The sequence below is a fragment of the Eulemur rufifrons genome, chromosome 11 (genome assembly GCF_041146395.1).
Source record: "Eulemur rufifrons isolate Redbay chromosome 11, OSU_ERuf_1, whole genome shotgun sequence".
NCBI classification, from domain to species: Eukaryota; Metazoa; Chordata; class Mammalia; order Primates; family Lemuridae; genus Eulemur; species Eulemur rufifrons.
In genome coordinates, this window is record NC_090993.1 from 10,098,365 (window position 1) to 10,120,694 (window position 22,330).

General features: G+C 46.2%; 1 protein-coding gene across 1 annotated transcript in view; it reads right to left on the bottom strand.

Annotated features, from left to right (window-relative positions):
* NID1 (nidogen 1) overlaps positions 1–22,330 on the bottom strand; it is a 75,693-nt gene that overhangs the window by 51,174 nt on the left and 2,189 nt on the right. The window contains exons 2-5 of the mRNA XM_069484566.1: positions 10,662–10,961; positions 7,846–8,072; positions 6,013–6,398; positions 2,212–2,361 (exon numbers count right to left, since the gene is read on the bottom strand). Coding sequence (XP_069340667.1) covers positions 2,212–2,361; positions 6,013–6,398; positions 7,846–8,072; positions 10,662–10,961 — 1,063 coding nt within the window. The remainder of the gene's footprint in view (positions 1–2,211; positions 2,362–6,012; positions 6,399–7,845; positions 8,073–10,661; positions 10,962–22,330) is intronic.

The window sequence follows — 22,330 nt, forward strand, 5'->3', positions numbered from 1 at the left end:
TTAGGTTTGAAGTATAATTAAATTCTATCAGTTATTGATTGTACATACCTTATTTCTCTTCCTAAATTATAAATTACTAGGGACAGGACTTTCAAAACCAGCTCCCTCCTTCTTGGCAGAGTTTTCTTTGCATAATAAGCACTCTGTAAATTTTGTTGAATAACCCTAGACAGACAGGCTTGCACCTAGGGGTTATCTGTGTTCTGATGACCTTTTGCTGTGTTCAGTATGCCCAGACTGCACCAGGGCACTTTCAACACACGCAGTAATTCCGTACACATGATGTGTCATTACACTGGGGAATGCCGTGAAGTTAGCAGGCTAATAGCAAAAAAATGCATTCCAAGAACAGTTACAGAAACAAGCAAGAAAGCCAAGTCAAGGAAACCAAACAAAATTTTTTCCGGCAAACTTTGAGCTAGAAACATTGTTTAAAGTAGCAAGAATCCAACAAATATTTAAACCAGAAAACTATTACCGGGTGCATATATAACGTCAAAATATGTAGCTGAATGATTTGTCATATCTGAGCTTGCTGCCAAACACAAACTGCTCAGCGTTTCAAGCTCTGATATTTGGGGTGGGGAGGGGCCAGTGAGGTTGCTCCTTAAGTTTAAGCTTTTATTGTGGATTCTGGAAGCTTCTCTCGGGTGGGGGAGATTAAAAAAAAAAAAAAAAAAAAAAAAGCCAAGCCTGAAACAGAGAAGCAAAGGCACGACATCCCTGGGGTGATGGGATTTAGAAGAAAACAGAAAACACTTTAAAGAAGTTCAAAACATCTTCCAAAATTAATGTAAAAAGTATACTAAATTTTCTTTCAGTGCTGAAGGCAATGTTTTTTAAAAAGCCTCACTGTAATTGTGATACAGAAGGAAATAATTTTTTTTTGTCTTTAGCAAATTAAAATAACTGACTTTAACTAGAGCTACGGCAGGGGGATCTGGAAAACAGAAAACGCTCCTCCAACTGAGTTTTATTTAGTCGACTTTTGCAAAGCAATTGAAGTTCCCCGTTAAACACACAAAGGAAATGACCTGTGACAAGTGAGGGAAACTGTTGGCACCCACTGTGGTTTGAATGTGTGTCCCCTCCAAAATTCATGTTGAAACTCAATCCCCCACGTGGCAGTACTGAGAGGCGGGGACCCTTAAGAGGTGACTGGGTCGTGAGGGCTCAAGATCGGATTAACCCATTCATGGATGAATGGGTCATCCCAGGAACGGGACTGGTGGTGGTTTTACCCTCAGTCCCCGCACAATGTGACGCCCTGCACCACCTCGGGACTCCGCAGGGTCCCCGCCAGCAAGAAGGCCCGCCCCAGCCTCCATAGCTATAAGACATAAACTTCGTTTCTTTATAAATTACTCCATTTCAGGTATTTGGTTATGAGCCCCTGATGAAGACAACATCTAAGGGGACAAAGACTCAACGCAGCGGAGATTTTTGTCGTTCCTGTTTCCACTCTGGTGCGTGGCCCCCGCCTCCCAGAAGTTGCACTCGGTCAACTGTCACCAGGACCCCCTGGGAGTGCACAGAAAGGAATTTTCTGGCCAGCGGGAGCATCGAGGCCAGCGGGTCCCTCTGAGGGGGGCGGTCACCCCACAGCGGGGTTCACCGCGGGGCGCCCCTCGGGCTCCCCCATAACCACGCTAGGATTTCCGGGGCGCCGGGAGAGAGAAACGGAAGAGGAAGGGGGACTGGAGTAAACTTTGCCCGCCATGAACTCGGGGCTCGGCCGTCCTCCCGCGGCCCTGCCCGGCTTCGTCAGCCATCGAGACAGCGAGGTCTGTGAGGAACGCCGTGGGAACCTGGGGAGACGCTGAGGAAAAAGACACGGGAGAAATCTGAAAGGAGCTGAGGAAAATGAGGGGCGTGAAAAACTCCCGGTCTAGGCAGGAATTTTTGTCAACGCTTCGGCCTCTGTCCCCGGCTCAGGGCGGCTGTGAAGAGGGGCCCCCCGAGAGGGAGAAACAGCCCAGGAAGGGACGAGGCTTCGCCATGAGAGCAACCCGGGCCCTCCCCGGGAACGCCCGTCAGCGAACAGGAGAAAGGACGGGGACTGAGACATCTCTTGTCGCCGCCACGTTATTACGTAAAACACCGCACACCTGCGGAGATCCGGGTAACGCCGGCCCTGAGAAACCAGCGCCAAAGCAAAAACCCGCTTCCCCTCCCCCTCCCCCACACGCGGACCGCGTAGACGCAAATCACCTTCTGCGACGCACTGTCGCCCGTTGCCCGTGTAGCCGGCGACGCAGCGGCAGCAGAAGCCGGTGGCGAAGTCCCTGCACTCCGCGTGCACCGAGCAGTGGTGTCTGTTGTTGGCACACGTCTGGCGGGAGTCCGTGTTGTAGCTGAAAACTGTTGCGGGAAAAACAAGGGCAGGCTTGTCAGCATTTCGCACAGCCCCGGCCCGGGGGGCCTTTCTCCGCCCTGCGCCCCCTCAGTCCCCTGCGCCCCCTCAGTCCCCGCAGGGACTCACTTCTGCCTGGGCCGTGCCAGGGACCAGGCTCATCAACAGAAGAGTAAAAGGCCGGGCGCGGTGGCTCACGCCTGTCATCCCAGCACTCTGGGAGGCCGAGGCGGGTGGATGGCTCGAGGTCAGGAGTTCGAGACCAGCCTGAGCAAGAGCGAGACCCTCGTCTCTACTAAAAATAGAAAGAAATTATATGGACAGCTAAAAATATATATAGAAAAAATTAGCCGGGCATGGTGGTGCATGCCTGTAGTCCCAGCTACTCGGGAGGCTGAGGCAGGAGGATCCCTTGAGCCCAGGAGTTTGAGGTTGCTGTGAGCGAGGCTGACGCCATGGCACTCTAGCCAGGGCAACAGAGTGAGACTCTGTCTCAAAAAAAAAAAAAAAAAAATGAGAGAAGATTAAAATCCACTACAGGTAGTGACTTAAATAGTATAGTCATGTGGTTCCGTTACTCAAACCACTGAGGCAAACAGGTCTAGAGGGAGTTGAGAAATCACAAGGGTGCATGACTCAAAACTGCTGTAATCCAGTGCACTGAATCAACGTTAGGTTACCGCCATCCAACGTCAATTTTAGGATAGTATGCATCTGATGCAGTCAGAAGGATCAGCTTCACATTTGGGGGGACCCTAAAATATATTTTTTTTTACTTTTTTTTATTGTGGTAAGATATATATATTAAAAACAAAATTTGCCATTTTAACCACCTTACCATATATATATATATATATATATATATATTTTTTTTTTTTTTCTTTTTTAAGACGTGGTCTTGCTATGTTGCCCAGGCTGGTCTCAAACTCCTAGGCTCAAGGGATCCTCCCACCTCAGTCTCCAAGTAGCTGGGCCTGCAGGCATGTGCCACGGTGCTCTGGCTTATTTTTTTTTTTTTTTTTTTTTTGACAGAGTCTCACTCTGTTGCCCAGGCTAGAGTGAGTGCCGTGGCGTCAGCCCAGCTCACAGCAACCTCAAACTCCTGAGCTCAAGCGATCCTCCTGTCTCAGCCTCCCGAGTAGCTGGGACTACAGGCATGCGCCACCATGCCCGGCTAATTTTTTCTATATATATTTTTAGCTGTCCATATAATTTCTTTCTATTTTTAGTAGAGATGGGGTCTCGCTCTTGCTCAGGCTGGTCTCGAACTCCTGAGCTCAAACGATCCACCCACCTCGGCCTCCCAGAGTGCTAGGATTACAGGCGTGAGCCACCGCGCCCGGCCTCTGGCTTATATTTTTAAAAAAATTTTAAACCGAGGGAGGGGAAGGAGAAAAAAAATAAATAAATAAAAATAAATAAATAAATAAATTTTAAACCATCTCCCTCTCTCTCCCACCCCCTTTCCCCCAAGGAATAATTCACTTATACCAAAGCTGATCAGACATAATGCCTTAGTCACACCTGGTAAAAGCTTTTGACCCAAGAAACAAAAAGAATTGCTCCATTTTTAAATTCCACCTCCCAAGTTCATTTCATTAGAATCATGACCTAGCTCATTAAATTTAATCAGCCAGAGCAAATTAATCTGGAAATGAAGTTCAAAAGCACAAGAGGGGTGAACTTTTAGGGAGGAGAATGATTCCATTTATAATTGACTGTTCAGAGGGAAGATAAAAGTACAGTTTAAACCCAGGTAGATTCTATTAGTCCTACATACTTGGAAGGAAATTTCAAGCGTGTATAAAGATGGCATTGGGAGCCGAGAACACTCAGGCCCTGAACTGAACACGTGACGCTACTGATTGTTTCTAATAAATGCAGGGAAACAGCTGGAATAGAGGGACAGAAAAACATCTGTGTTGGACACATTCTGGGTTCAAATCTAGGTTTTTTTTCAGTATCAAGTTGTTGGGGCCAGATATGGTCGCATTTAAAAGTGACAGCTGCACAAATGAGAATTTCAGAGATACCTAGAAAGGGTGGAGACAGGATAAGACTCAAAGCGCAACATCTGCAAGTAAACACACCCAACACATCTGGGGGAGGTGACTCTGAAAGACAGGGCAGAATGCCATGGGCTGGGAGATGTCAGCATCACCCCGGGAATCCAGGGTGCAGTGTGTGTCGGGGACCCCTGAGGCATGAACCCGTGTCCTCGTCGGGCCACCAAACTGCAGCTTCTCCATTTCTGTGCCTTAGAAGTAGGTGAGCAAACCATTTGGTAAGCACCCCATTTTGCCTGTGATTACTCAATAAGGATACTCAGTAAGAGCAAACATTTATGACTATGGCTATGCGACACATGAGAACAAGTAAGGAGAAATGACAATAAGAGGCTGGGCGCTTTGGCTGGAGCCTGTAATCCCAGCTACTCGGGAGGCTGAGGTGGGAGGATCGCTTGAGGCCAGGAGTTTAAGACCAGCCTGGGCAACATAATAAGACCTTGGCTCTTTAAAAAATTTTAAAAATAAGAGAATAATGTGGAATGGACTACTTTTCAGAGGGTCTTATGATAACTCCTTAGTAGATGCAATAAAGAGTCATAGTAAACGTATTTGAAAGCTTAGACTAACCCATTTATAGGAACCTTCATGGATTATATGTCAATCTAAAGAGAAGAAAGTAGCCAGGTGCAGTGGTTCACGCCTGTAATCCTAGCACTCTGAGAGGCTGAGGGGGGAGGATTGCCTGAGCTCAGGAGTTCGAGACCAGCCTGAGCAAGAGCAAGGCCCCCTCTCTACTAAAAATAGAAAAATTAGCTGGGTATGGTGGTTCAGGCCTGTAGTCCCAGCTACTTGGGACGCTGAGGCAGGAGGATAGCCCAGGAGTTTGAGGTTGCTGTGAGTTATGACGCCACTGTACTCTAGCCTGGGCGACAGAGCAAGACTCTGTCACAAAAGAAAAAGAGAAGAAAATAACGAGCACAGTTTAATCTGAACATCTCTTATAAGACAAATAAAAGCATGCTGGGGTTCAAATCATTTTCCCTCAAAATGTAGCAAAAATCTGATATAACATGGTTGACTAGAAGACATTATACTAAACACTATTTTTTTTAAAAGGGGTATCTACTTATTTTGTATTTTTTTTTTTTATTTTCACGGACCAACTCTGAAACTGACAGGGCCTGGAAGGAAAAATAATCAACCATTCTAATTAGGAAACCAAGAGGAAATAAATGTGTCAAAGATAAGCTGCGTAATAGCCCGAGGAACTTCTGAAATGTTTTTTCAGGTGGGTCGAATACATGTCTGATCTCAGAAGTCACAAATAAGAAAACCTGACTTTCAAAATAATTCTAAAGCATGTTTCTCTTTAAAACAGACAGAATGGAATACTAGGAAACTTCAAAGAAGACAAACTCAACGGTCTCTGTCACCACAGTCCTAATCCCAGTGAAAGATCACTGGGCTTTGAAGCCATCAGGCATGTGACACCAATGCTCTACGACTGTGGGTGTTCAGCACCCCCTTCCCCAAGCTCCGACCCTTACAAACCCCCACATATTGTGCACCACTGACACCCCTCCAGCCGTCCTCTTGTCTGGAAGCCCAAGTGTCCAAGAACGTCACCAACTGCGACGTTAATGTTCTTACCAACTCCTGTTTCCTCAACTTCGTCCACGTCTATGACCTGCCCGTGCTGCCGGGGAAACTTCTCGGCCGGCAACTGGAAAGACCTGGTCCTCTCGGTGGCAGGTCCCAAGGATCTCTCGGTGGCCGCCTGGCGCGGGGAGAGGACACTGGGGAGGTCGTATGTGTTGGCATCTCCCCTTCTAGGATTCCCGTAGGGGAAAAACGTGGTGGCCGCGCCCTCCAGGCCCAGACGGGTGGTCGCCAGGTCATAGTCTTCATCCTCCTCATCGTCGTACACTGCTCCATCGTCAGGTCCAGGGTTCACATCCGCGGGCACCACGCCACTGGCCGTGACCGGACTCCCGATCTCAAAGACCCAGACGCCCTGCTGTCCAGAGTTGCTGCTCCTAGGGGAAGGGACAGGCTTCTTGGAAACAGGCCAGCGACTCACAAACAGCCCCGGAAGAGCAGTAGCTGTCCTGTCTGTCTGTCACAGAGCTGAGACAGTCCAGGGCTGTTTGCTGAGGCTGTGTCCAAATGGGCATGACACTAACAAAGGCTCACCCTCTGCCATTCCTGAGCCGTGCTCCAGGGACGTCGCTGGGACTTAAAATTCAACTCATACTAATCCCTGGGAATGTGCCCTGTGAGCTAAGGTAGCTCATGTGACTGAAGGTGGCTTTATGACTTATGTCATTTGTTTTCTCCACGATGTCTTTCCACGGCATGGTGTGACATAGTATAAATATATATTTGGCCTTTGTCCCTGAATCCTGGCACAAGACCTCCTAAAACCCTCGGAATTTCTGGAGTGATAAGAGTGCCTTTTTGTATGCTAATGAGTGGACTGGTGGCTGGGGGCTCCCAGAGGGCTTCAGGATGGGGGCTGGTGGCCAGTAAGACCAAGGCAGGATTAAAGGGTGAGAATTGTTCAGTCCCCCTCCCTCCTCCCCTGCACCCACCTCCGGAGAGGGCAGATGGGCTGGAGCTGGAGTCAGCCACCAATGGCCAGTGGTTTAGTCAACCGCGCCTGTGTAATGAGGCCTCCGTAAAATCCCCTAAATGACAGATGTCGAAGAGCTTTTGTGTCCATGAACATGTCAAGGTGCTGGAAGGGTGGTACGGCCAGAAAGGGGATGCAAGCTCTGCCCTCCTAGTACCTCCTCCATTTGGCTGTTCCTGAATTGTATCGTTTATGATAAACTAATAATGGTGAGTAAAGCACTTTGCTGAGTTCTACGAGCCATTCTAGCAAATTATCAAACCTAAGGAGGGGTCACGGAAACCCCGGATTTATAGCTGGTTGCTCAGAAGTACACATGGGGACACAGGACTTCCAACTGACATCTGAAGGGGGGGCCGTCTTGTGGGACCGAGCCTGTCACCTGGGGGGCTGCACCAACTCCAGCGCCAGAATCGAAATGAACTGTAGGACACCACACAGGTGTCCCCAAATTGGAGAACTGGGTGGTGTGAGGGGGGAAAAGAACCCACATATCTGATGTCAGAAGTGCTGTGGGTGATAACAGTGCAAACGTAGTTTATTAGAAATCCCAGCTCCACTGGCTGTGGGGTCTTGGGCAGGTCTTTATTTCTAACTTTGTACTTACAGATAAAATGATAGAAACTGTTTTAAAGGAGGATGATATCTAAAAAAAATAGGATAGCTGTTCATTTGAAGAGTATATTCCCTTAAACTCATCAGAAAAACAGCATTTCATACTATAAAAATGACATACAAAACTTAAATCCATAGGAACATTTTTAGGTATGATCTCTAGTACCCAGCGCATTATTCTTAGTAAGACAATAACATGAAGGGAAGAATGTATTGAAGAAACAAAGGAAGCATACTTGGCCAGATTTTCAATCGATTCTCTGTCATTAGCAAATATGTTATAAGCGCCATCGCTCTTCCATAGGAGCCCCACTAGACCTTGACTGAACGCGACCACAGCAGGGACCTGGTCCCCGTCCTTCTTTGAGAACGTCGTATGGAACTGCAGACCGTCCTCGGGGTAAAGGAAAATGGCGTAGGAGCTGGAATCAGAGGAGGCCAGAACAGCCTGGAACGTGTTTCTCTGTGAAGATGAGTTACAAGTCAGTTACTCAGGAAGGTATCTACAGATCGCAAAATGTGTCATTCACCAGGCTATATGTAAAAAGGACAGTACTGCGAAGAGATGGCAATATTCTCACCTTATTCTAAAAGACATACTTTTGGCCGGGCGCGGTGGCTCACGCCTGTAATCCTAGCACTCTGGGAGGCCGAGGTGGGCGGATCGTTTGAGCTCAGGAGTTCGAGACCAGCCTGAGCAAGAGCGAGACCCCATCTCTACTAAAAATAGAAAGAAATTATATGGACAGCTAAAAATATATATAGAAAAAATTAGCCGGGCATGGTGGCGCATGCCTGTAGTCCCAGCTACTCGGGAGGCTGAGACAGGAGGATTGCTTGAGCTCAGGAGTTTGAGGTTGCTGTGAGCTAGGCTGACGCCACGGCACTCACTCTAGCCTGGGCAACAGAGTGAGACTCTGTCTCAAAAAATAAAAAAATAAAATAAAAAAATAAAAGACATACTTTTGCAGCGAGGACCAAGTATTCCAGGATGGCTCCACTGACATATCCCTAAGGCTATGTCAACATGAAATTTTCTGATTAATAAATAAATATCTTCTGCATAAATGTGACCCTAAGGTTAACCAAAAATTATACAGATGGTACCTGCAGATGGCGGCCTGAAGCTCATGCAACTGAGGAAATTCTTGCCCACAGAATTTGTTTCCACGGCCATTAAACATATTCAACCACCTTCATCATTTAACAAATATTTATTGAGCCCAAGCACCACACGGTAGAAAATAACACAAGGTTTAGGAAGAAACAGACCTGGATCCAAATCTTTGCTCCACGCGTTATTGGTTGTGTGACCTTGGGCATGATACTGAAGCTCTCTAAGCCTCAAAGTCTGCATCTATGAAATGAAGATAAAACCATCTACTTCATAGATACAGGAGGAAGACTACACGAGATAACATATGAAGGGCCAGGCACAGAGAAAGGATTCCTTAAACATTAGTACCTTTCCTACATGCCAGATATTGCCCGGAGCTCTGTGGATGTGAAGAATAAAAATGCATGGTCCCTGCACTGGAGAATTTACGATCTAGATGGGAAGACTGACATGCGAACAAAATACTACAAAACCAGGGGATGGATTCTATGGCAGAGATACGAATAAAGCACCCTAGGAGCTGTAGGAGGAAGTGTCCCCTGCCGGGAGTGGCGGGAGCAGAGGAGGCTGTGGTTCATCCAGGCAGCATGGAAGGGACAAATCTGAATGAACAAGCAGGAGGTGTTTACTCCTGTAGGGGGTCGGGACGTCCCAAATACAGAGGACAACCTGTGCAAGATAAATGCAGGCGAAAAAAAAAGGCAAGATCAGGAAGTTGCAAGTCATTTGGCACAGCTCCCACACAGGTGAGTGGAGGTGTGACAGATTAGGCCCAAGAGGCAGAGGAGGGCGTGGTACCAAGGGGCTGGGGGTTGGGCGTTTCTCACCCAAGCAAAAGGGAGGCGTCTGAGAAATGTAAGATTCGAGCAGTTCTCCAGTGTGGCACTCAGACAGATAACAGCTGGCAGGCAAAACGTGTCACCCAGGCCCCTAACAGACTCTCCCCGAATGTGTTCCGTGGGATGTGATGTGTCCTGTTTGGGGAGTTATTGGGGAGGGAGGTATGGCCAAAAGGTTTGGGAACTGCTCAGTTGAACAATATTAAACAGGTTTCTTTACTGCAGGACTTTTCAGAGTGAGTCTCCGAAACGGGGAGATACAGTTTTAGCATTCCCCAAACTAATCCGGCCAGGGGTGGCTACCTTTTCCCGAGGACTATCTCACCAGACTGGTGTTTCGCGGAACATACTTTGGGAACTACCAGCCTGGAACACCTCCCATTTACACGGATGCTTCTCAACCTTTCAAGTTTCTCTCTACCCCGTTATCCCATAAAAAATTAAGTGATGGTACAGAGAACTTACTTTTCCAAGGAAAAATTGAGGCCTGGCCTAAAAGGTCACTCCAGGTCTAGCAGTGGCTTCTCGATCTGCTGCAATACTCTCCTTCCTTCCAGGGCAAGTCCAAGCCTGGTCGTTAAAGCCTTCACCCACAAAGACTCCCACCCTGGGTTATCATAACACGAGTTCTAAACCGCTCACATGGTCCAAATGGTTCTTGTCTCCCCAGCTAGAGTCTGGGCCCCGTCTTTGTATCTTCACATCCCTCAGGAGGACTTGGTTATTTGAACCTATTATTTCACATCGATAACGTCTCCATTTAATTAGAAACTTTCCTTCCACTATCTGCCACCTGAAGGAAGAACAGCCAGGGGATGCCATGTATCAAGCCTATTCTTGCCACGAGGCAGTCTTCTCAGGAACTGTCTTTCTTTGTATCTAATCACCATTGAAACACAGATTTATAGAGCCTTGCAGATAAGATCTTGTGAGTTTTGGGGCCTGCAATCACCAGTCTACGAGATTTTGCTTTGGATTTTCTATCTTTAGCAATGACATAGGCATGATGTACATCAGAGCAGCACAGACCCCACGACTGCAGAGTTCAAAGCCAGCGTGTCAGACTCTTTGCACTTGGACCTGGGGGAGCACTTACCTTGCCTTCCTGGGCAGGGTCCCTGCTGGGCCCTTGGTAGGGGGCCATAGACTCCCAAGTGACGACCACCACACTCCTGGGCTGGAAAGAGACCTCCGGGAAGCCTCTCTGGACACACTCCGCTGCCAGCCGAGTGACGGAGGGGGATACGTCTTCTCGATAATAAACCTTTCCGAGGCCATCTGTGGTGTCCAAGTCCGCCAGGAAAGGCGCGATCGCACCAAAGGTTGGTGGGAAGAGCCCAGGATGGGATTCTTTGGCCGGGGGTTCACTCACGGCAATGATGCCATTTGTGGTGACCTGTGCAAAACCAAGTGTGGTTAAAAGGAATGCAGAAATGACCTTCCTCCTCAGTAGGACCCAGAGTGCTACCAAAGGTACCGATGCTGCGTAAAATACAACAGAATTTGACAAAGACACGCGGCTGGATTGCAAACCCCGGTATTCTTTTTCCAGGCAAGATGGGCTGGGAGCAGAAGCACAGACGTCATTATTAAAGCCTTAATGAATTTACTCAGCAAACTGAGTAATCCTTCCAGGACTGGGCTACGTGCTGCGGGAAGAGAATGGGTAGAGTCCAGCCCTTGCCTTCCAGAAACCCACAATCCAAGAGGGGAAAGACTGACACAAACAGGCAAGGATACAATGAAGTGTTAAGAAGTAAATCTGGGCCGGGCGAGGTAATCCTAGCACTCTGGGAGGCCGAGGCAGGAGGATTGTTTGAGCTCAGGAGTTCGAGACCAGCCTGAGCAAGAGCGAGATCCCGTCTCTACTAAAAATAGAAAGAAATTATATGGACAGCTAAAAAATATACATATAGAAAAATTAGCCGGGCCTGGTGGCACATGCCTGTAGTCCCATCTACTTGGGAGGCTGAGGCAGGAGGATTGCCTGAGCCCAGGAGTTTGAGGTTGCTGTGAGCTAGGCTGAAGCCACGGCACTCTAGCCCGGGCAACAGAGTGAGACTCTGTCCCAAAAAAAAAAAAAAAAGAGGAAGAAGAAGAAGAAGAAGTAAATCTGAATGGGACACTCTGGTATCACTAATTATTTTGAATAATTTAACGTGTTAGGATAATGGCTAACGTTTATTGAATGTTTACCAAGCTCCAGGCATCTTACCAACATCCAATCCTCGGAAAAATCCCATAAAACTAACTACTACTGATACCCATTATTTTTCTGATGGGGAAATTAGGTAAATTCATCAATGTGTCCAAAGTCACCAAGGAAGAAGTGGCAACACTAGGATATGAACCCATGGTGCTGACTCCAAAATTGGCCCTTTTAATCACAACATGTACAGCCTTCTTGAAATCAGTTATAACTGTCTCTAAAAAAACATATCACTGTTCTTGCTCAGCAAAACCCACAGTCCTTGGGAACATGGGAAAGGGCTGCTGAGATACTGTGGCCAGCAGTCCCCTGGTGTTGGTGGTGCTAGGGCTAACCGATGAGGTCTGACACCCTTCACTTCCTTATTAGTGCTGATCCACTGGAAGAGCACGCCAGCAATCATTTTACTTAGAGAATCTGTGAATTAAAAGAAACAATTCCCTAATCACATGGGAGAGATTTTGCAAATGGCACCCGGCCACAGACTGGAAAAACACGAATCTAACATAGCGACTCTTAGTTACTCAGGAATTCATTACAAGGCCAGTGGATTTTCCAGCTCACTTCTTTCTCTCTTCCTCCTCCTCCTCCCACAGCCTTATCCTTCAGTCACTTCTTACCTCATTACTAGAGGATGGGGGCAGAGGTGGGAAAAAGAGAGGAACTTAACACCCAACACTTGCAACGTGCCAAAAACCTGCTAAAGAGGTTCAATGTGCAGAGATGATTTGGCCCCAGGAAAAGAACTAGAGCTCTGGGAGTTAAATGTGGACTTAACACAACCCTCTCTTTTTACCAAACTTCATGGGCTATTAACTCTTTAGGTGACATGTTTTCTGTCATTACCTGGCAGCAGCAAGGCTCTCTAGAATATAATGACAGGCTGCAGAGAAGGGAGTCTGCAAGGAGCTTCACCCAGCTGTTCTCTCCTGTCTTCCCTCCCAGAGATCCCGACATCTCCCAGCCACACGTCCCAGCGCGCTGGTGTGTGGGAGCGTGGGAAACAGCTCACTTTCTCAAGCGGCCAGAAGTTGGCAGCGACCATCTGCTAGTGGGAAGTGATCACACGGCGGCCCCATATAGACAGCTTCATTTCAGAGAGCTGTTTTCCAGTGAAATTTAAATCAGTCCAACAATTTTGAAAACACTCCCCGCGTCTTTTATTATTTGGAATCTGGGCACAGGAATGTTTCTATTTTTACAAGCAATGCTTTAGGAATCAGGTTTTTAGACAAGTATCTGAAGCACTGCAAATGCTCTGGACAAAGATCATACAGCCCTCGTCAGTACTATTACTGGGAAATTATTTTTCTGCTAGTTTTACTGCACATTCAACTCAACCCTCTGTGATAATGAAGAAAGATGACTTCAAAGGTAAATGTAACATGCAGAAAAGCCAGAAGTTTCATTAGATTCTTAGCTTTAAACTTCTCCCCTGGAAACTTTTTTTTCTTGCAGAAATACTAATTAATAGCAAACATGATGAACAATATTCTTTTACATGTGGGTGCAAGTCTCGTTTTGCAAAGTCTGTCGAGCGCATGATGCTCCTACCTGCCTTGTTCCTTTTCTCTATTTTTTGAAGGTGCCATAGGCAATTCAACAGCAGAAGGGCAGGCAGGACAAGAGGACAGGCCAGAGGTACTTAGGAGGCAGGAGGCACAGACCCAGGCATGGTCCCCAAGGAAACTGGACTGGGAGCCCTGGCGTGTCTACACGGTAGCAGTGTGCGTGTGGGTGTGCGTGAGCGCCCTGGCCAGGGTGGGTAACCACCTGGTGCCCCTAACTGCTGGGAGAGACTCTGGCCACCCATGACCCTGAACTAGAATAAGAGGGTTGGAAAATGGATGAATGAATGAATACAAATTATTGTAAAACAAACATTTGTCCAGTATACGATAATCATACCAACACACAACAATAAATGATGCGAGACGAAAGCGCTCAGCGAGCCCCACGTTGGTTATCTTTAGTTTTTGACCTGTGTGGAGGCTGGAGGTGCTCCTGACAATTTTTGCTTTGCAAACATTCATTTCTTGGTTGAACCCTTCACGACCATGACCGCTGTCACTCACTGATTCAACAAAAATTGGGTATATAACCATCTTACTTGTTTCTATTATTCTTTCTTAAATGCATGCATGTATAGCTCACATACATTTCAATGTTTAATACTGGAAGTGTTTTGGCCTTTACTTAGGAGTTTGGTGATGTGCTTAAAGTCATCGCAGTTTCCAAGAACCTATGCGTGACATTAAGTGAGGACTCACTGCATATGGCACTTTCTCCGTCCCTGCTACTGCCAGCACCCCCTGCCTGTCTCATTCTTGCCCATGGCTGGCTCTTCCTTGTCCTTGAGGCCTCAGCTGCAATAGCACCTTCTCAGAGACCCTCCCCCTGCAGTGCAAGCTCCGCCCACTGGACTCTCACCCCACCTCACCTCCTGACTTATATCTCTGCCTCCTGCTTGTTTCCTTCCTGCCTGTTTGCAGATCTGGCTGCTCTCCCCACTATGTGGTCAGTTCCTTGGGATCAGAGACCATCAATCTTGGTCCCCACCGTAGCTCCAGAGCTTACGTGCACCTGATCCACAAGAGTTCCCTCCCTTCCTGACTTCCTCCAACACACGGGGCAGGCAGGTTCAATACAGGATAAGACCTGTGCACCTAGGTTGTTTTAGAAATCATGCCTAAGGGCGAGCTCAGCTGGGGAGCACAAGAAAGAACTGCAGAATTATGGTTTCCTGCAGTGCAACACCGGTTACTAAACCAGAGTGCATCGACAGGAATCGACAACTTAAATCCGACCAAGTCTCCACATCTAACTACCAATCTACAATACAGGGGACAGAAGAACATATTAAATGACACCGTGGGGATGCAATCAGCAAAATCCAAAATATGGGCCACTCGAGCAGACAAATACCCAGATTCTTTAATAAATAAATTTCAAGGAAAAAAAGGGATGGGAGGAACCTGTAGATTTAAAAGTCCTAAGAGACATATCCACCAAATGCAATGTGTCGGCCGTGTCTGGACCGTAATTTAAAACAATCAACTGAAAAGCAAAATACAACATTTCATGAAACTATTCGGATATTGGATGATAGTAAGGAATTATTAACATTTTTAAGGTGTGATCATGATTTTACTCTTTTGTTTTTGAAAAGAGTCTTTTTTTGAGGCACATTCTGAAGTCTTTACAATGAAATAAAATGTTTGGGATTTGCTTAAAAATAATCCAGTTTGGGCCGGGTGCAGTGGCTCATGCCTGTAATCCTAGCACTCTGGGAGGCTGAGGCAGGAGGATCGCTCAAGGTCAGGAGTTCGAGACCAGCCTGAGCAAGAGCGAGACCCCATCTCTACTAAAAATAGATAGAAAGAAATTAGCTGGACAGCTAAAAATATATAGAAAAAATTAGCCAGGCATGGTGGCACATGCCTGTAGTCCCAGCGACTCGGGAGGCTGAGGTAGAAGGATCGCTTGAGCCCAGGAGTTTGAGGTTGCTGTGAGCTAGGCTGCCACCATGGCACTCTAGCCAGGGCAAAAGAGTGAGACTCTGTCTCGGGAAAAAAAAAAAAAAAGACCAGTTTGGGGATGGGGGGGCCGTTAGGAACAGGTGGGGATAAAAATGAAACAACATAAGCCTCAAACTGATACCTGTTGAAGCTGGCAACAGGTGCCTGGAGTTCATTATATTCCTCTGTTTTTGAATATGTTTGACAATTTTCATAATAAAAGTTTGGTTTTTTAAAAATAGCGAATGAACATGATTGATCTAAAGTTTAGCAAAGAAGGGCAAATGGTTTTAATAGATAAGTCAACACTAACGTTCTCCGTCAGGACTAGGGCCTGCGGTTCATTGTCTTTTGTTTTGTTTTGTTTTTCCAGCTTTACTGAGATAAAATAGACAAAAGTGTATAAATGTAAGGTATACCACGTGATGATTTGATATGGATGTATGCTGTGAAATGAGTACCACAATCAAGTTAGTTAGCAAAGCTATCACAGACACATACACCAACAGGACCGAAACGAGAGCCCAGAAACAAACGCACACATTTTCAATCAACTCATATTTGACAAGGGCACCAAGAACACACCATGGGGCAGGAAGAGTCCCTTCAGTAAACAGTGTTGGGAAAGCTGGCTGTCCTCATACAAAAGAATGAAGATGGACCCCCATTTTACAGCACTCACAAAAGTAAACTCAAAATGGATTAAAGACTTAGATGTAAGACCTCAAACTCGTAGAGGAAAACATAAGGAAAAAGCTCCTTGATATTGGTCTTGGCAATGAGGTTCTGGACATGACACAGAAAGCACAAGCAACAAAAGCAAAAATAAATAAGTAGGACTCCATCATTGTCCTTTTTTTGATACACGATAATTGTGTATATTTATGGGGTACATGTGATATTTTGAGACATGCATACAATGTGTAACGATCAAATCAGAATAATTAGTATATCCGTCACCTCAAACATTTATCTTTTCTTTGTGTTGGGAAGATTTCACATCTTCTCTTCTAGCTATTTTGAAATATACAATATATTGTTGTTAACTGTAGTCACCGTACAGTGCTATGGAACACTGGAGCTCATCCCTTCTCTCTGTGTGTTTGTACCCATTAACCAGCCTCTCTTCATCCCCCACCCCACCCTTCCCAGCCACTGGTAACCATCATTGTACTCTCTACCTCCATCCATCACTGGCTTTGCAATCCTTCCCTCCCCAGACTTCCCCTCCCTGCCCTGCCCCTCCCAGGGATTTAGGAGCGTTATCATGAGCAGACGGTGCTGGCAAAAGCATATTTAGTCGTGAAAGTTAATCAAAAGCTACAGAGCCTTGAGGGGCCCCCATGCAGTGCCCTGGGTCCAGAAAGGAACAATTATTATTTTTTTTTTTTTGAGACAGAGTCTCACTCTGTTGCCCAGGCTAGAGTGAGTGCCGTGGCGTCAGCCTAGCTCACAGCAACCTCAAACTCCTGAGCTCAAGCGATCCTCCTGTCTCAGCCTCCAGAGTAGCTGGGACTACAGGCATGCACCACCATGCCCGGCTAATTTTTTCTATATATATTTTTAGCTGTCCATATAATTTCTTTCTATTTTTAGTAGAGATGGGGTCTCGCTCTTGCTCAGGCTGGTCTCGAACTCCTGAGCTCAAATGATCCGCCCACGGCCTCCCAGAGTGCTAGGATTACAGGCGTGAGCCACCGCGCCCGGCCAGAAAGGAACAATTATTATTAAACGTTAAGTACTGCACAGCAGTCACCAGTATTACTTTCTGTTCACCACGTTTTTGCTAGTTAAAAAATTACGTGGATTATGGGACCACACTTTAGTTTTGATATGAATGTTGGTGAGTAAAAGGCTGGGGTAGAAATGTGCTGGGAAAAAAAATGTTGCGATTGCTTACAATCCTCCAAACTCACCACGGTGTTCCATCTACTGAATGGAACACCACGTGCTTTTGCAACTATGATCCCCTCCTTCTTGGAAACCTCCTTGAAAAACCTCCTCCAGAAACCTCAGCTTGTGTCCTCCCCAAAGTCTCATTTTCCTTGTGAAGCCTCCCTGACCTCCCCAGCAGAGTTTACCACTGTTGCTTTCTGTCTGCCCCTCTGTCTAACTTTGCAATTAGCATCTCAGAGCCCTGCCTCCCAAAAGCACCAGCGTGTTCCTTGCTACCTAAATAGATCACACTGCAAAACCCTTGTAGATTCAACGCACTCCTAAGACAGCCCATCTGAATTATTGAGAGAGCTGTTAATACTAACGTTATATTATTGTCTTAAGGTAACTCAAACCAACCAAATATTGCCTACATGAGTTCTTAGTGGATTTGCATTAAGGAATAAACACTTTTGTATTGAAAAACAGCTATTTCCAGCATGTCGACCAATGCAAATATTGCCCTGAAATCTTGCTTACAAATCAGTTCACACGGGAAAAAAGTTCCCTTAGCAAAGCTAAACTCCAGCTCACTAAGATACTAGGACAACTTAATGTCCCTTTACTGAACATGTCTATCCGCTCACCCCAAGGAACACAGCAAACAATATGGCTTTTCATCCAGCTGCCACAGGGCAGAACGCGTCAAGTATGTCACAAAAACCCCAGGGTGAAAAATGCCAAGAACCACGTGGTTAACAGCTGGAAACACTTATTTACAATTGTTTCAACTCAACTGACAAGATGGGGATGGACAGAGGCTAACTTACAATGGGAGAGTTTTCGCATTTTAAAAAGCACTTCTTTTCTCATTTTCATCTTTAATGTGAACTTACAGGCAGCATGAATCACTAGAAAAAGTCTAAATGCAGATGCTCAATGCGTTTCAATTTTGTGTTAGATTTCTCATGTCCAAATGCAGGCTGAAAAAGTGAAACAGCCATCTTTTTTGCCTTCAGTGAGCCTGGTAGCAGCAGCCCCCGGGGGCAGAAAGCAGCCTGCAATAGTAGGGGAAAGAGTTCTTCAAAACACGTGTGGTTAGAGAATGCCTGAGGTAGGCACAAATGAGAAACAAACAGGGTCGTTTTAGAAATGCTACTAGCTGTCCTGAGAAGACAATGAAATTCAAACCCCATGGGCCAGAGGCAGTGGGAATTTAAGGTAAAATAATTTAAAATAAAGAATGGAAAAGCAACAAACATTGACTAAGTGTCTGCTAATTTTGAGGTCCTTTACTAAGGCTGTTTGCATTTTTACAAATTTCATACGCCAGGCATTTAATGCAACCTGATCCCTCTTTCCATGTGCATGAAACAGACAAAGAAATGACAAGAGACTAAATTTAGCTTAATATCACACAGCCAGCAAGTGATAGAACCGAGATCGGAACCCACGTCTGCTGGAGTCCTTAGCCAGGACTCATGCTGTTTCGGTTGACTGCCCAGTTTAGAGAAATCGGGGGCAGAAGTCGTGGAAGTTGCAAAGTTTCTTGGGATGGGTTTATGGCTAGTGATTGCGCAGCTAGAAGAGTTGGAAAACTAAAAGGGCCTCAGAAAAGAAAAACTTGAAAAAGAAATCTAGAAAAATAGCAAAGTCCAGGACACAATCAAGATAGAGATTGATTACTTTCAGCCTAGAGCCCAGAGGTGGACCTTGGGCCTCATGCCTGATCCATTTGCAGGGCACTTTACAGTTAGTTAACAAAGCATTTTTTCTCTAGTTATCTCATTAAACCTAGTAAAGATTAATATCGTTTTCATTCTTCATTTGAGGGGAAAAAAAAAATGAGTTTCAGTTCATATAACTTGCCTAAGATCATACACCAGAAATGCCAGCACAAAACTCCAAGTCCAAATTGCAAATGTTTTCCATTAACCCCACAGAGCCAGAGCAATGACTCTGGCTTGAATTAGATATAGAAACAAAAGGATTAGCAAATAGAGATTAGGGACAATCTAAGGGTAACAGTTAGAGATGAGTCAATGTGCTCAATTTAATCCAGTTAATGTCTAATGAGAGACTTTGTTGGGTTTTTTATTATTTTTGAGACAGCGTCTTGCTCTGTTGCCCTGAATAGAGTGCAGTGGTATCATCTTAGCTCACAGCAACCTCATACTCCTGGGCTCAAGCGATCCTCGTGCCTCAGCCTCTCGAGTAGCTGGGACTACAGGTGCACACCACCCCGCCTGGGTAATTTTTTTATTTTTAGTAGAGATGGGGTCTCGATCTTCCTCAGGCTGATCTCGAACTCCTGAGCTCAAGCAATCCTCCTGCCTCAGCCTCCCAGAGTGCTAGGATCACTACATTAAGTATTCTGTGATTCATCCAGGGTCACTGCTGGACCATAAGGCAACTTTGGGCAAATCAGAAGAAGGTGACCCTTCCTTTGGGTGGCCCCAGCTGAAGCTCAGGGCTCGGTGAGTGGAGTGTGGGCTAGATTCCAATCCCACCTTGTCCCCTGGGCCGGAGCCCTTGTCCTGTGAACAGCAGCAGAGCCATAGGTGTTGACCCTGGGCTGGACCAACAAATTCATAAACCTCCTATGTGCCCCTCCACAAGTGAACAACTAGAGGGGTGTGTGTGTGTGTGAGAGAGAGAGAGAGAGAGAGAGAGAGAATGGAAACTAGAGTCGGGAAATGAGTCAGGAAAGAGGTATACGATCTTTTGGCTACCAAAGATATCCTTTTATTATTTTTCTCTAGCATGAAAGATTTTATCTCCAAAACAAACTGAACATATTAAATAATAACAACTCATCCATTTCTCCATGTTTAGGAATCAAAGAAAAATCATTTAATAGGCAATAAAATCATGTTCCAGAAATTCTTCTATTGATCTACACACCCTATCAGAGCTTCCAATCAGCACAAGATAACCGACATTAGTAAACTAAGATGATAAAAATTCCAGGCAAAGGAAGAAAGTGGTTTTTATCGTTCTGCACAACCTCATTACAATTTTGAAGAACTCTCACCCAAGGAGTTCAAAGTTCATTGGCCAAGACAGCAGAACTTGTGTAAAATGTCCAGTGGCTCAGTTGGCTGGCCGATTAGACCCAGGATGGGGTCCAAAGAATGGCTGGTTTCATCAGTGGGACTATGTTGGTTTCCTATCCAAAAATAATGGGCTATTCCATGGGGACAATTAGACCTTATCGTATTGGGAGTCTACCGTGGCCCGCAGGAGTTACTCTGGGAAGCAGTATGGCGCCTCACCCTGCCATGGAGTATTTCCCCAGCAACACCCTTCTCCTGCCTTTGAACATCTGTCACATTGAGGCTGAGGCATGTGATGTTGGGATAGCATTAGATCAGCAGTTCTCCAGCATTTTGGTCTCAGGGCCCCTTAATAGACTTAAAAACTAATGAGATCCCCAAGAGCTTGTTTTTATACAGTTTATCTCAGTCAATATTTATCATATGAGAAATGAAAACTGAGGAACATTTAAATATTTAAATTATGAACTAGTTACATGTTAACATAAATAACACTATCTTTTATGAAAATAACTATATTTTCCAAACCAAATATATTTAAGGAGAGAATCGTCACTGTTTTACATTTTTGCAAATCAACTTGATGTCTGGCTTAGTGGAAGACAGCTGGATTCCTGTATCTGCTTCTGCATTCCAGCTGTTGTGGTAGCTATCACACATGTAGCCTCTGCTGTACACGTGGGTGTGTAGAAATCAAATAACATCTTAGTATTATTAGGAAAAAAGTTTGACCTTGCAAATTCCTTGCAAAAGTCTTCAGGACACCCAGCGATCCCTGGACTACACTTTGAGAACTGCCACGTTCATTAGAGCATCACCAGTGGCAGGTATCATTTTCCAGGGCTCTAACTCCTGCTTTCAGCTTTTTTCTTACTATGCTATTTCCTCTTGTAAACCCGTCTCACTGGTTCATTTCCCTCCCCAGCCTGACTGCTCACTTTCAGGTATACTGGCTACAGGGCATCCACATTCTGGCCCCCTTGTTGGTCCCAACGCCCCAGAATCAAACCTAGGCTAATGCCCTTTCACTCAAGTCAGCCCCTCCAGCCACCCCACCACTGTCTGCCATCTTCATCATGTCCCACATGTGACCGGTCGGCCAGAAATCCTGTTGATGCATCTCACACCACCTCTCAGGTCCACCCTCTTCTCTCCTCGTCCCCCTTTCTGTAGGGTCTCATTGCCAAGTGTCTGGATCACCCAGCAGCGTATAGGACTGGTTTCCCCGCTTCCAAATTCTCCCTGGTCCATTTGCCCATGCCGTTTTGCAAACGATTGCTGGGCTTATGTTACTAATGACAAGCACGCCTTGTGACCAGCTGCAGATAGTTTAACCCACCAACCACAGACCTTCTGTCCAGCTTTCATGACGCTACACGGAGTATATTGCGTCATCTGGCCCCAGCTCTTCCCCTCTCCCAGTACGCATGCCTGTTGTCACCATGGGCCACCTCACCTATGGACTTTGGGCTCAGCCATGTGACTTCATTGAGATAGCTCTGAAAGGCCATGCCAGCTTCAGAGCTCCCCAGGTGCTGGCTGAGGCCTTTGCCGGGACTTCACTGCAGCTGGGCTTCTCCCTCTGCTCAATGCTCCTTCAGTTCCCTCCCTTCCACAGGTGTGGATCCGACAGCACCCTGATAAAATAACCCGCCTGTTCAGTCTCCATCATGGTCAAAGTCAGCTTTCTGGAGCATGCAACCTACAGCATAGACCCAGAGACCTGTGGGATTCTTTCTTCTTGAAATGCAGAGTAGGCCGGGCGCGGTGGCTCACGCCTGTAATCCTAGCACTCTGGGAGGCCAAGGTGGGCGGATCGTTTGAGCTCAGGAGTTCGAGACCAGCCTGAGCAAGAGCGAGACCCCATCTCTACTAAAAATAGAAAGAAATTATATGGACAGCTAAAAAATATATATAGAAAAAATTAGCCGGGCATGGTGGTGCATGCCTGTAGTCCCAGCTACTCGGGAGGCTGAGACAGGAGGATCGCTTGAGCTCAGGAGTTTGAGGTTGCTGTGAGCTAGGCTGACGCCACGGCACTCACTCTAGCCTGGGCAACAGAGTGAGACTCTGTCTCAAAAAAAAAAAAAAGAAATGCAGAGTAAAT